The 12,764-nt window shown below is 42.6% G+C and overlaps 1 protein-coding gene across 6 annotated transcripts in view; it reads left to right on the top strand.

Moving 5' to 3' along the window:
• Window positions 1-960: 960 nt before the first annotated feature.
• Window positions 961-12,764, top strand: part of CNKSR2 (connector enhancer of kinase suppressor of Ras 2) — a 206,728-nt gene continuing 194,924 nt past the window's right edge. For all 6 annotated transcript variants that reach the window (XM_027637473.1, XM_027637464.1, XM_027637456.1 and 3 more), the window contains exon 1: window positions 961-1,340. In XM_027637473.1, coding sequence (XP_027493274.1) covers window positions 1,277-1,340 — 64 coding nt within the window. In that variant the 5' untranslated portion in view covers window positions 961-1,276. The remainder of the gene's footprint in view (window positions 1,341-12,764) is intronic.

The raw sequence follows: 12,764 nt of genomic DNA, 5'->3' as shown, positions 1-12,764 counted from the left end.
AGAGGCTCCTAGGAAGGGGGCCTGAAAAGAGTGCCACAGCCATCCTAGGAGGAATCTTTCTGTGCTCCTACAAAAAGACTGTGGCACAGGTCCTGTGGGAATTGCCTTCTTGAGTTGATGCAGGATGCCTCCAGGATGATGCAGCCTGGGGAGACAGAATGAGAAGATGAACAGCTCCAGCTGCAGGGATGGTGGATTTTCACATCTGCAGCCACCGTACCTTGGTGGTACAACTCACAAGACAGGCAGGGCAGAGGAGCACCTGCTCTCTCCCTGCTGACGTTGCCTAAGTCCTATCTCCATTCTGCTGGTTGACTTCGCTCCCGTTTGCCCCGTTACCGCACTCTCGGCGTGAGGCGGGCAAAACAAGGTGCAGTTTCTCTCAAGGCGCAGCTCCTCTCCTCTCCCTCCCCGCAGACCCCGGCCACCACCCCAGCGGTGCCCACCAGCATGGCTCCCTCGGGGAGCCCGGCGACACCGCCCGTCATCTCCGTTTTACAGCCGAGCTTCTCTCCAAAGAGAAAAAAAAAAAATTACTTTCACTGCCCACGCAGCGATGCTTTTTTTCCAGGGAAAATGAAATCCAACAAACCCACACCCCAAGCGCCAGCTCGGTGCCGCTGGCTGCGCTCCCCCGCAGGCACCCCCGCTGCCCCGGCCCGCCGGGAGCAGGTGCTCGGCGCTGCCGCCGCCTCAGACCCCCCTCCCGCCGGCCGCGGCACCTTGCGAGTCATCCCCGCTCCCCCCCGCTCCCCCGCCCCGGGCGGCCGTCGGGTGTCGCTTCCCATTTCACTTGGAGATATTTTCGGGTGGCAGGAGCCGCCTCGTCATTTCCGCCAGGAGAAAAAGACACCGGCGCGGCAGCCGCGGCCGCGGAGAAGCCGGGGGAGCCGCAGGGCACCGGAGCCGGCAGCTCGGACCAAGCGCCCCGCTCGCCGCTCCGCCGCCGCACGGGGACCGACCTCTCGGCGGGGCCGGCAGCCGCCGCCGCTGCCCGCGGGTCCGCGGGGGCGGGAGGCGTCGGAGCGTGCCGCCCTCTCCTCCCCCTTCCTCCTCCTCCTCCCCCTCCCCGCCGAGCCGGCAACATGAACTGAAATCCCCAGAGAGGCACAGAGGCGGCGAGCGAGCGAGCGGAGCGGAGGCAACCGGGGATATAGCGGCTCTCTCCTCCCGCCGCCGCCGGGGTCCCGGGCAGCGCGGTCCCTCCGCCCCGCACAAACCTCGCCCCGAGCCCGGAGAGCGGCGGCCGCCCGAGCCCCGCGCCCCCGAGCCGCCCATGGCCCTCATCATGGAGCCCGTCAGTAAGTGGTCGCCGAGCCAGGTCGTCGACTGGATGAAAGGTGAGGAGCGGCGCCGGGGCTGCGCGGTCCCCTCTCCCATCACCCCCCCGACCCCCGCCCCGCAGGTGCGGGGAGCTCCGCGGCTTCCCCCGCGCCGGGATCCCGCCTCCCGGCACCGCTGGCTCCCCCCCACGCTGTAGCTGGGCTTGGAAATGGAGGTGGCCGGGGTCGGGGCGAGGGGGCCTGGGGTTGCGCTCCCCCCTTCCCCGTGGGGCGGCTGGCGACCCTGGGCGGCCCATGAAGCCGGGGAGGGGGCTGGGGGCGATGCCGTGCCCGGGGGAGCCCGGTGTGCTCCCGCGCGGCGACCCCGGTGTGGCGATGGAGCCGCCCCCGCAGCGGCGGGGGACGGGAGGAGCGTGTCCGGCTGATCCCGCCGGGTGCGGCGCGAAATGACTCGCAAATGAAAGTTCAGCAGAACGTGCGGCGCTCGCCAGTGCGGGGGCACAGCGGAGGGGACACGGGAGGGACGCGGCTGCAGGCTCTCCCCGCGATGGGGAAGGGCGGGGGGGCTCCGCAGGCGGTGGGGCCGAAGGGTCGGTCTGCCCTCTCGGGTTTGCCGGGGCTCCCGCCCCCTCCGCCCCCGCTGCCATGGAACCGCCTTGCTGGGAGAGGGGCGCCCAGAGCCCCCTCCGGCCGGGGCACCGCGCTTCGGGGGGTCCCCGTCCCCATCCCGGAGGCGACATTTCGAGATCTCTGAAGGGAGCACGGAAGAGTCCGTTCGGCTGAGCATGATTCTACCGCTGCTCCTCTTCTCCCGCTCTCTCACCTGTCCTCCCCCCAAATAAAGTCTAATAAGAATAAAATTTCGACTTTCTGGAAATGCTGTTCTTTTATTCTGCGTGCACCGACATGGCTTTAACGCTGTAATTTAAAAGGGTCTTTTTTTTGGGGGGGGGGGCGGTTTTTTTTTTTTATTATTATTATTACCTTTAAGTTAGGCTGCAGCTGTGTTTTGAATAAATCACCATCTAGTATTATATATCTTTTTATAAAGATAGAATGACCGGATGGGTACAACTTTTGAACAACTGCTACATTGTGGGAGTTCTTTATAACATGCAGTGTGCTACTAATATGACAGTTTCATCATCCTTAAAATTTCAGGCATATAGCATATGTTTTCAGTTATTTGATCCTGGCATTTATAGCTGTTATGTTACAATTGTATTCAACATACATAAGTTTGCTGTTTCTGAAGCATTCTCAATCCACAGAATAATAATAATAATAAAGAATGATGTGATGCTTCATATCCTAAGAAATTAGTAAATATTAATAAAAAACTTGAAGGAGCTATAGATGATCAGTGTTAAAAGCAAACCCTTTTCAACTTCTAAACGTTTTTTTACAGCTATTTAGCTTCCAACATTTTTACCCATGGAAAAAGAAAAAAAAAAGAGTGTGTAGAACTTTTTCCTAATCAATGTCTGAGATATGTTCCCCATGTTTTGGGAATGCATAAAAAGTAATGAATTTGCAGATAATGCATTTTTTAAATACTTCAAAAATGTAATACATTAAATACTTTTTATAAATGACAGGTGAAGTGCATTGCATACTCTGCTTTTGTATTACATCAATATAAAATCAGTAATTTTAAAAGAACAGGCTGACTAAATGATAATATTAAAAATCGTGTGGCTGGATAAGGGTTTGTGGTTAGAAACCTGTGACTAACACTTAGACCTGTAGATCTTTTAAAAATAATCATGTGAACTTTACAAAAAAAAAAAAAAGCAGTTGTTGTAGTTGTGCTTTCTTTCTGGATTACAAAGGTTGCTTTTTAGTGTTTAACCTCTTTTTTTGGTGTGAGTGCTCAATTGTTTGTCTGGGCTACTTTCACTTTTACTGGGTGAACACATATATGTTGCTTCAAGCTTTCATTTCTTCATTTGGTATTCTGTGTAGATGAACCTTCATTTAGGTTGTGCAAAGAGGTAAAGCACCTGCCTCTCTCTAGCACTGTTGGATGAAAACCACTTAGATAGCCACTCTATTTCAGAACTTTAGCTTGGAATTAAAATGACCAGCAGCTGTGGGCAGGTCACACATTGCTGAGTTTGGAGTAAGGGTGGTAGTGAATAAGGGCAGGTGGTCCTTGCTGCAACAACTTTGTTTTTCTCGCTTATCATTTGCAAACATTGCTATTGAAATCTGCATGAAAAGATGTTCTTCTGCTGCTTTAAATGCATTGTCTCCAGCAAATTATGTTTCTGAAAGTCTCAAAAATAGTTTGTGTTTTAAGAGGTACCCTAGACAGCTTGATGAGCAAAACATGAATGTGTCTCTGTCATGAGAACTTTGGAGGGACTGCATTAGAGATCTTTGCATTAGGGGCAGTCAAGGCTGCTTTGCATAAATTACATTAAACTTCAAAATGCAAGAATATTTTGATGACTTACTGAGGTTATTAAACAGAATTATAAATGTTGAACTTGGTTTTAACCTCTTCCTTGAAGTAAGTGTCCTACTATGTCATATGCCTGCTTGGATCAGCTCTGTAAAGAGCATTCTTCAAAATAGATTTCAATGTTCAAAGCAAAATCTTTCCTGAAAAAGGAAAATCCTACTGTTTAACATTGTTTACAGTTATCTGAAAGTAAGGAAATGAAACACTTTAGATTTTATTGCTCTCAGTGTTTTTGTGATGGTCTTGTTGGTATGACCTGAACATTTGCAATAAAAGGCCCCGTCTGGAATTCTTTATTTAGTCAAAAGAGCCATTACCTCAGTGGCATTTTGTTCAGAGTAGTGATAAAGCATCGGGCCTGATATTACAACATGTGAGAAATGAAGACAGGCAAAATATTTCCACTCAGAAGGGTTAGATGAAAGTGCCAAGCTCTGGGTTGGATGGCTGAATAAAGAACAGTCTCAAGACTATGGGTATTCATGGAATAAATGCAGTTTCTCCAGTATCTTCTCAGTTTTTAATTCCTTGATATACACAGTTGGTCTGTGGACCCTTTTAATGGCCTAACTCCAATGCTGCTGAGATAGAGAGTTGTGCCTGGAATTGGTTATGCAAATAAGTGACTGCCTAAATTTTAACTGTGAATATGTGTATGATGAGTTGAGGACCAAAGAACCAGTTAAACTTGGCAAATGAAAAGGACAAAGTGAGTGGAGCCGATGTCAGTATATGTTTGTGAACCCACAGACAGAAGATTACTGCCATAGAGCTGGAAAAAGAGTAGGATTAGCTCATCTCTCTGGGATGGCATATTGTATGTGGAGGATAAAATGAATATTTAAATTGATTCAAACCATGTATTATTTTCATACATTTAGTACTAATTTTAAAGGTCCTGTATGGATCAGTGAGCTGAAAATGTGTCAATCACCTCCTCTGCCTCCCCTTTGGAGGACATGTGTGGATTCCACTGCCATGTTCCATAGGCAAGCTTCGTCAAACATCATGGCTTTCACTGACTCAGGAAGGGAACATGTCAGATGTGTTTTAGATTTCTGAGGCTCTGAGAAGACTCAAAGACATGCAATTACTTACCAAACATTAGGATGTTTTTAACTGAGTCTTCTAATTTAACTTCTTTGGTCTGAAGTTATTTATAATGGCTGTATTTTGAGAAGGCTGCTTTTAACAATATTCTAGTTTTACTTCACTATCAATTTCTCAGTGGCAGAATCTGTTCCAAAAGGCAATTTACCTGAAAAAAATCAATAATATTTTATGTAACAAAGCTTAAATATTTATTTTTTGTTTGCTGAATGACAGCTCATAGAGCTTATACTAAGCTCATACAGCTTAAACAGTTGTAATGGTAGTCATACTCAAGAAGCTGACATCTGAGGCACAGAGCTGCTCTTAAAGGCTTCTTATGCTAAGAAGTGGGGTTTTTTTGCCTTTATAAATTCTACTCTACCAGCATTTAGAAGGATGTAAATCTTTAGGAGGACTAGGGGAAGAGAAGGAGAATCATGAATGTGCTAGCAAAGTGAAAGCAGAGTGCAAAAGCTCTCCATTTGGATGATTTAATACTGCATGGGTTTGAGAACTGAGTTCCTCTCTGCTCTTCATGTGCTGAAGTTCATGTCCGTTTTCAGTAGCATGTGAGTTTGCACAGAGTCATTGTGTGCTGCCAACAACTGTGCTCCACTTGGTGTAATGGGAATTATGTGTTATTCATCAAGAAAAAGCAAGACACTGTGGGAATGCTCTGAAACTAAATACTCCAATACTTAATAATGATTTAAAAAAAAAAAGTTGCCATGGGGATCCTTTTACTCCTGTTTGTGCATGTGCAGAGCCCTAGGACTGCTGTAGCAGCACCCAGGTTCTGCCACAGCTCCTGAACCATTAGTTAGCAACGGGGAAGCTCATCCGTGAAGTCACAAATTCTCTCGCAGCGTTGGGATCTAGCAAATGGGTTTAGGTCTTAAAAATAGTAAGAGTGACTCCTGTATTCAGGGTTACTATCAAACCTACCTGATTTTTGGCCTTGGCTTTCTCTGAAGAAGACTGATATGGACTGAGGTTAGAAGGGAGCTTTTTCTGGAGTGTAGGATGGACTACAGTGCTACAAAGGCCTGTGAGTACCTACATTATGGTAGAGAGGGGGAGTGCTTCCACATAAGTATGTACCTCATTTAGGGATTTCAATTTTGTCCATCTTTTTTATTTTTTTTTCTAATGGTCTGTTGAGTTAAAGGTTCTTTTTTTGCTACTTCTCTTCATATTGATTTTGGCAGGGCCCTTAAAAATTGTGACTATTAGAAATAATACAGAAAAGGCTGAGCTGTCTCAGGGAGACAAAAGCTGGATATTTAAGAGTATGAAAAACGCTTGGATTCTGAAACTTTCATTTCTTGTCAAGTGTGTGTAGGTGACTGATGAGCTTCAGAATAGTCATCAACTTGAATAGTCATTGCTAAGTGCCATATGTTGAATAGATCAGGTGTTCTACAATTTGTCAGCATTAAAACACTTTTTTCTTTGTAAGAAAGTAACAAAACTTTCAGTGAGACAAATTGGGCGACTTTTTGGAGAGGGGAGTTTGTACAAAGAGGGCTATTCCAAACTTTGGTTCTAAGGACTGCAGTTTTAAAACTGTATCGAAAGTGGTGTTGGGAGACCTCTCTCTTTAGTTTGTTTATTTTTCCTGTGGGTCTCACTTTTTGCTTGCCCTTCCGACATCAGGAGTTTTAGCAGTATCAGTGGCCACCACATCAGTCACGGTGATGTGTTTTAGAGCATCTCAGTTTGTGATTAGAAAACCTCTCCTGCCATTGTTTATCAGCACAAATGAAACTGCAGTTGCAACTGGGATGTGTCAAAGCCTAACAGCCGGGTGTTGCCATAGCAAAGGCGATGTTACATAAGCAACCACTCTGCAAATAATTCATGCAGCCAAATTTTAAACATAACATGAGAATTCATTTCTAAATTTATGTTCTTTTTAGGAGGGAGCTTTCCTAGATGAGGTGATCTCAGTTGCTGCTGAAATTGATGTGCTTAGTTGTGAAGCTCTTTTAGCACTGCCCATTTACACCTTTATTTTGTGTGAACATATTGTTCTGTTTCTGAAACATCTGTTGGTTTAAATATGGCCTCACAATATGTTTTCTCAAGTGGTTTTTTGCAACAGTTCGGCAAAGCTCTGTATTTTGATCTTATTCAGATTTATTTGCACACTGCAGGATTAAACCAAGCAATTTACAAATGCCTTTTCTGGTGTATGGGTGTCAACAGTTTTGCAAGGCAGCAATATAAACCAGCTCGCTTTTCAGATGAGAGGTTTGAAATATATATACAGATGTATTTTTAGAATCTTTGCAAGTAGTTGTCTTTTAGCACTACAGCAATAATAAACCAGGCAGTTTTATTCTAAAACCCAAACTGGCAAATGGTCTAGCCTTTCTATCTGATCCTTAGAAGTGTAGATAGCCATTTAACCTCAGCGAAGTTACTGTAGCATTTGACTGTACTGTATTTCCCAGAGTCAAGTAGTAATATTTGTTACCAGTTTCCAGAGTAATAGGGAAAAAATGTTTCCTGAGAAATTTCTCTGTATAAAGGCTTGTATTCAAAGGTATGCAACCAGGAGAAAGAGAGAGCTCATTCCTCAAGGTTTCCATTCTATGTAACTGCTGTTTTGTTTTTTTTTTTTTTTTTCCCAAGAAGTTACTATATCCTCATTAAATTGTAACTGTACTGAGGATCACCTATAGCAGACACCTTCAGCAGAATAACAACTTCAGATTTCTAGCTCCAAATAAAACAAAACTGTGCTACTATCACAGTTATTGCTTAAATAATTTACTTAATGAATACTTTAAACCTTCAGTTTAGAAGCTGAATGATTATCAAGACAAATACTGTAGGATAAGGGTTCCCAAATACCTTATTAAAAAATCCAGTCTGTAAGGGCTGTGTTGGGAAATCCTGAAATAACCACGTTTTCTTCACTGATCTCTCCCAGCTTTTCAAACGCATGTGCTTTCTCCAAAAAGATGAAATAAGGAAACAGAGATGAATTTGTTTTTTTCCAGTTGAAAATTTGGAGCCCAATATTAGGCTCATATTACAGTCAAAATGCAAAAGAAATCATCTGCCATATAAACCTGCTTGTGGCGCTATCAAGGAACTTTTAATTTCTTGTTGTGGGACTGTTGGACCTAGCAGGATATTTGCTCTTAGATTTAAAATAGCTGGCTGTACGAGAGAAAGTGTCTGCTGTTCCTCATAATACTTCTTTCCTGAAGTTAAAGGATATGAAGGTCTGGAAGACACATCCACTAGTCTGGTGCACTGAAGATCTGGAATGCTGAATGAGCGTCCACTCATATGCACATTTTTCCCTCGCTGTATATGGGGGTTAGATAGGTAATAGAGGAAACATTTTTCCTTGAGTTTTCCAATGCAGGCATTTTTCTTTTGCAAAGGGAGTTGTGTATTGTCTATAGCAAGTCATTTTAGTGTACTGGAGGCTTAAAAATCTAGCCCATTTTGTGCTGCTTATCTGCCAAATAATATTATCTTTGAGATAATAGCTGTGGATGTGATCATGTTGGGTGCTTGGCATTTCCAGTTTATCCTTTAAGTAGAAATTTAGAGCTTTTGGTACCTCAGATGAAGTGCCTACAACAGTAATTTCAAAGTGTTTGGCCTTACATGATTAACATCTGCTACAGTACCATATGGTGGGAATTTCCAAGTAAACTGTTAATTAACACAGGAGTGTACCAGAGTAGGCCTTAATTAAACTATATTCAGCTGAAGTGTATTATTTTAATATAGTCAAATGCGAAGTGCTGTACTTTTGTATTATACCTTTTCTGTTGTGTGGAGAAGAGGGAAAAAAAGCTGGTAAATATTAATTGAGCCTTTAAAATGAAGGTTCAAGTAGCTTTTAAAATAAATGGTTTAGGACTTGCATCAGCATCCAGCATCCATAGATTGAAGTGGAATGGGGTCTTTATTTGGTAATGCTGAATTGTACTTTGTGAATGCTGTGCTGCAACGCCTGTGCCACATGGTCTAGCACCACTGGTGGAATGAAACCTTCCTGTGTGAGCTGACCAAAACGGTCTGGAAGAGTGTTGGGTTGGGAGCTAAGGTTGTGCCTGAGCCGGGATAATGCTGGGACTTCCTCCTTGGTCCTCTTGTATTTGAAAGTATGAGCATACCCATGTATGCAGCTGAGCTCAGTCACCTCTAAAGGGCTCTTGCCTCCCACAGGGATGATTGTCGGCTGTAAAGAAGTTTATAATATTACTGTTTCTGTTAAAGTGTGGAATTTATTTTTAGTTTAGCCAAATCCACCAGTTGCCAATAGTTACAGCTATAAATGACCTATTTTAAAATAGATACTGTTTCCCTGGCCTCCCTTCCTTCTTTATTTCCCTTCTCTCCTGATAATCTTCATGTCAATAAGAAGTTGAAGAAAACCTTTCTCTGCGTATTGAGACCAGGCAAATATAGGTGGGATGTGCCAGTGTTGTCTGAGTAATTCAGTAGATGGCATTTTTCCCCCTGAGTCAACGTTGAAACCCTTCATGGGAAAGACAAGAGACTTTTCAGTGAGATGTCAACCTGAAATCTTGACCGGGTGCGGTTGCTGAAGGCTCACTGGCATTCTTCATCATAGTGGGAGACTTAGCTCTAGCACCCTAATTAAGTCTCCTGTTAATAATTAAAATCTTTGTAACCGGATTCCCCTTGTTGATATCTATTACTGACGTATGCCTGCCTTTCTTTAATTGCTTTGTAGTTTTGTTGGTTGCTTTCACACAGTTGATATTTTGATTTGCAAGGTCCAGTGTTGTTCCTGTCCTTTTTTTGTTTAAGATTTTCAAGTCATATTGGTGGAAGGATCTGTTGAACACAAAGTAGAAGTTCTCTCTAAAAAAATAACTCGGGATGTGTACAGTCAACTGTTGTGAATCTGCACTCGTCCTGCTTTGTGTACACCTTTTAGACACCAAACAAGTAACAATTTTCTTCTTACTTTGTCTGAGTTAAGTGTGACTGGAGACTTCGTGGTGAAATGTCCAAAAAGCACCTTCTTGAGTTTTCAGCATTGACTGACATCTGCATGTCTTGTTTATTGTTTTTTTATCATCATGGATAGAACTGCGTGCCCTTTGCCTCCATTTCATTTCAGAGTCAAGTGTGGCTTTTTTCAGTAGACTTTGTCATATTAGAGCTAATATGAAAAAAACGCAAAAGAAATGTGTTAGTGGTTTTTTATTTTGGTAGTCCACTTCTACTTATTTCCAAAACTTTCTGTAAATGCAGGGTGATGAAGTGGTCATTACTGCTTTTCAGAGGGGTGCTAATTGCCCTTTTCAAATATTGTGGTCTTCAATATTTTCAAATAAAACCATATGTTAGTTTAACCTAGAATGTGGAGGCTTAATGTTTCTTAAATTTGTTTATGTTTTTTGATATAGTCTTGATTGTTTTTACCCCACGAGTCCTCTTGAAAATACCAGCAATGAGTAATTTCAGTATTGGGTACTGGACTTCAAAAGCAGGTGTAGTTTTTGTTACTTTAGCCATTATTTTATTGTATGTTTTAAACCACCTGGATCTTAGCTATTTAATGCAGTCTGCGGTCAAAAGCGTATTTCTGGAGTCCCGATAACTGAGTCCAAGAGCACAGTGTGGTGTGAATAATTTGTCATGCTCTGCATGTGGATTTGAGAAACAGAGGTTCAGCCTGGAAGTGTAATCATTGCACATAAAAAATTTCCATGTAAGTGTCAATCTGAACGTTTGAAGGGAAGAGGATAGTTTATCATTAGAAAAATAAGACAGTTAGGTCTATGATAGAACTCCCTGAGAGCAAATAAACTAATTTTTTAGAAGGATTGGGTAGTTCGTAGCCTTCAAAGGAATGTTTTAAATGTTTGCTTTAGCAAATTTCACAAGTGACAGAGCATTTGAATGCCTGCATGAGTTATGATAAAGCTACTATTTGCACTGTAGAAAATATAATGGTGCATATGCATCATGAAACGTCTGTATTCCTAAGATTACCATGTTTTCTTGTGTGGTTTGTTGGGGCATGTGTGTGTGGGGTTGTTTTTTTTGAGGAGGGGGGAGTTGGTTTTCTTTTGTTGTTTTTCCTTTTTTTTTTTTTTTTTAATAAAGGATTTAATGTTCTTGATAACTACCCTGACTTGAGTAATACAGCTGAAGAGTCATGGCAGTGCTAATGAGGAGTGCTAGTTATCTCACAGAATCACAGAATTGTTAGGGTTGGAAGGAACCTCTGGAGATCATCCAGTCCAACCCCACTGCCAAGGCACAACCCCCTAGAGCAGGTGGCACAGGAACATGTCCAGGTGGGTTTTGAAATTCCATGACCTCCCTGGGCAGCCTGTTCCAGTGCTCTGCCACTCTCTATATAAAGAAGTTCTTTCTCAATGTTGAGGTGAAACTTCTTGTGTTTTAGTTTATGGCCATTGCTCTTCATCGTATCACTGAGCACCACCAAAAAGAGTCTGACACCAGCCTCTTCCACCATCTCCCTCATGGAAACATCAGTATTTCAAAATGGTCTTAACACTTTATCAACCCAAGGTCTTCGGAAAAACAAGTCAAAAATCACTTACCCCATGGGCTATGTAGGACTCATTAGATGAACAAAAGATTAAATTTGTTGCAGAAGGCTAAAGGTTATTTTCAGTTATTAAAAGTTTACAAAGTTAATTTACAAGGAGCTCATTGACACTTTGCTTAATCTGTCTTGGACAATAAGTTCCTTTTCTGTTACTTATTTGGGCATCATCTTGTTTCTCTTTTCCATCCTGTGTGTTGTCCCTCAGCTCACTGTAAGCCTTGCTGAGCTATCCAATTATGAACTGGAGGAAACTAATGCTAATGAGTTATGAATGAGTAAACCTGAACAGACTGGGCAATTAGTGTCTGCCTCTGGTGGTGTTACCAGATTGTAGGGTTTCACGTGTCTTCCTGACACCATTGCCTTCCAAAGCAGGGGGCAGTGATGTGCTGTAGGTTGCTGCCTGGGCAGCTGAATGCTGTGACTGTGGGACAGAAGCTTGAGTGCAAAATAGCATGTCCTGTATGTTTTTCAACTCTTCAGATCTGAGCAAATTTTCTAGTTCAAAAGAAGGTAAAGTTAAGTACAAACTTTGCTGCCCAGTCCCTTTACAGCACATTTGTTTTTCAGTTGACGATAGGCAGTGGTGGGAATAGTGACATTTTAGATCCAAAGGAAAAATGAACATGTTCATAACACTTCAAATGAATGTATATTAACTTAATTCAACTACAGGCAGGATTAAATAACATCTAGGAATTATAATATTATCATTTCATTACATTTCCTCGCTTTGTTGATGTTCAGCAATGTGGTCTACCTCTTACAAGGTAATTGACTTGTATTTACCTTAAGAATTAACACTGTAAATTTTAAGCCCTTACCCTCTTATTTAGTGCTCTCAAATACTATGGGGAGTTTCCTGCAGAACATGGTTTTGATAAATCTTGCTAAATCAAAATTCACTTCAAGGAGGAATTACAATGAGACTCTGAAGGAAAAGATTGATGTGTGTTAGGATTTAGTTTCAATCAATGGTAAAATTGTTTCTAAAATTACAAATTTATCTAATTTACTTTTCTTCTGATAGAATCTTTGAAAGTGTTATAGCAGGTCATGTGTAGCTCAAAGTTTTTGAGTTCAAAGCATCTCAGTAATGTCAAATGTTACAACTCTGCTACTTAGAAGGAAAATGGCTTTCAGATCACAGTAATTCAGAAGTGGGCAAATAAATAGAAATAGCTTTGTGGTAGCATGATTTGGTATTTAAATCTCAAGAGATCATTTTTTTGTTTGTTTAAGGCTCACTATTTTAGGAATTTTTTTGTCACTGTGGAACAGCACGAAATGATAAATCAAATAGTTTAATGGTAAAATTCTGCCATCAGTGTTGAGA

The sequence above is a fragment of the Corapipo altera genome, unplaced genomic scaffold (genome assembly GCF_003945725.1).
Source record: "Corapipo altera isolate COAL_440 unplaced genomic scaffold, ASM394572v1 0, whole genome shotgun sequence".
Taxonomy (NCBI): Eukaryota; Metazoa; Chordata; class Aves; order Passeriformes; family Pipridae; genus Corapipo; species Corapipo altera.
The sequence above is the reverse complement of the archived record's forward strand: the minus strand, read 5'-3'. Positions and strand labels throughout refer to the sequence as shown.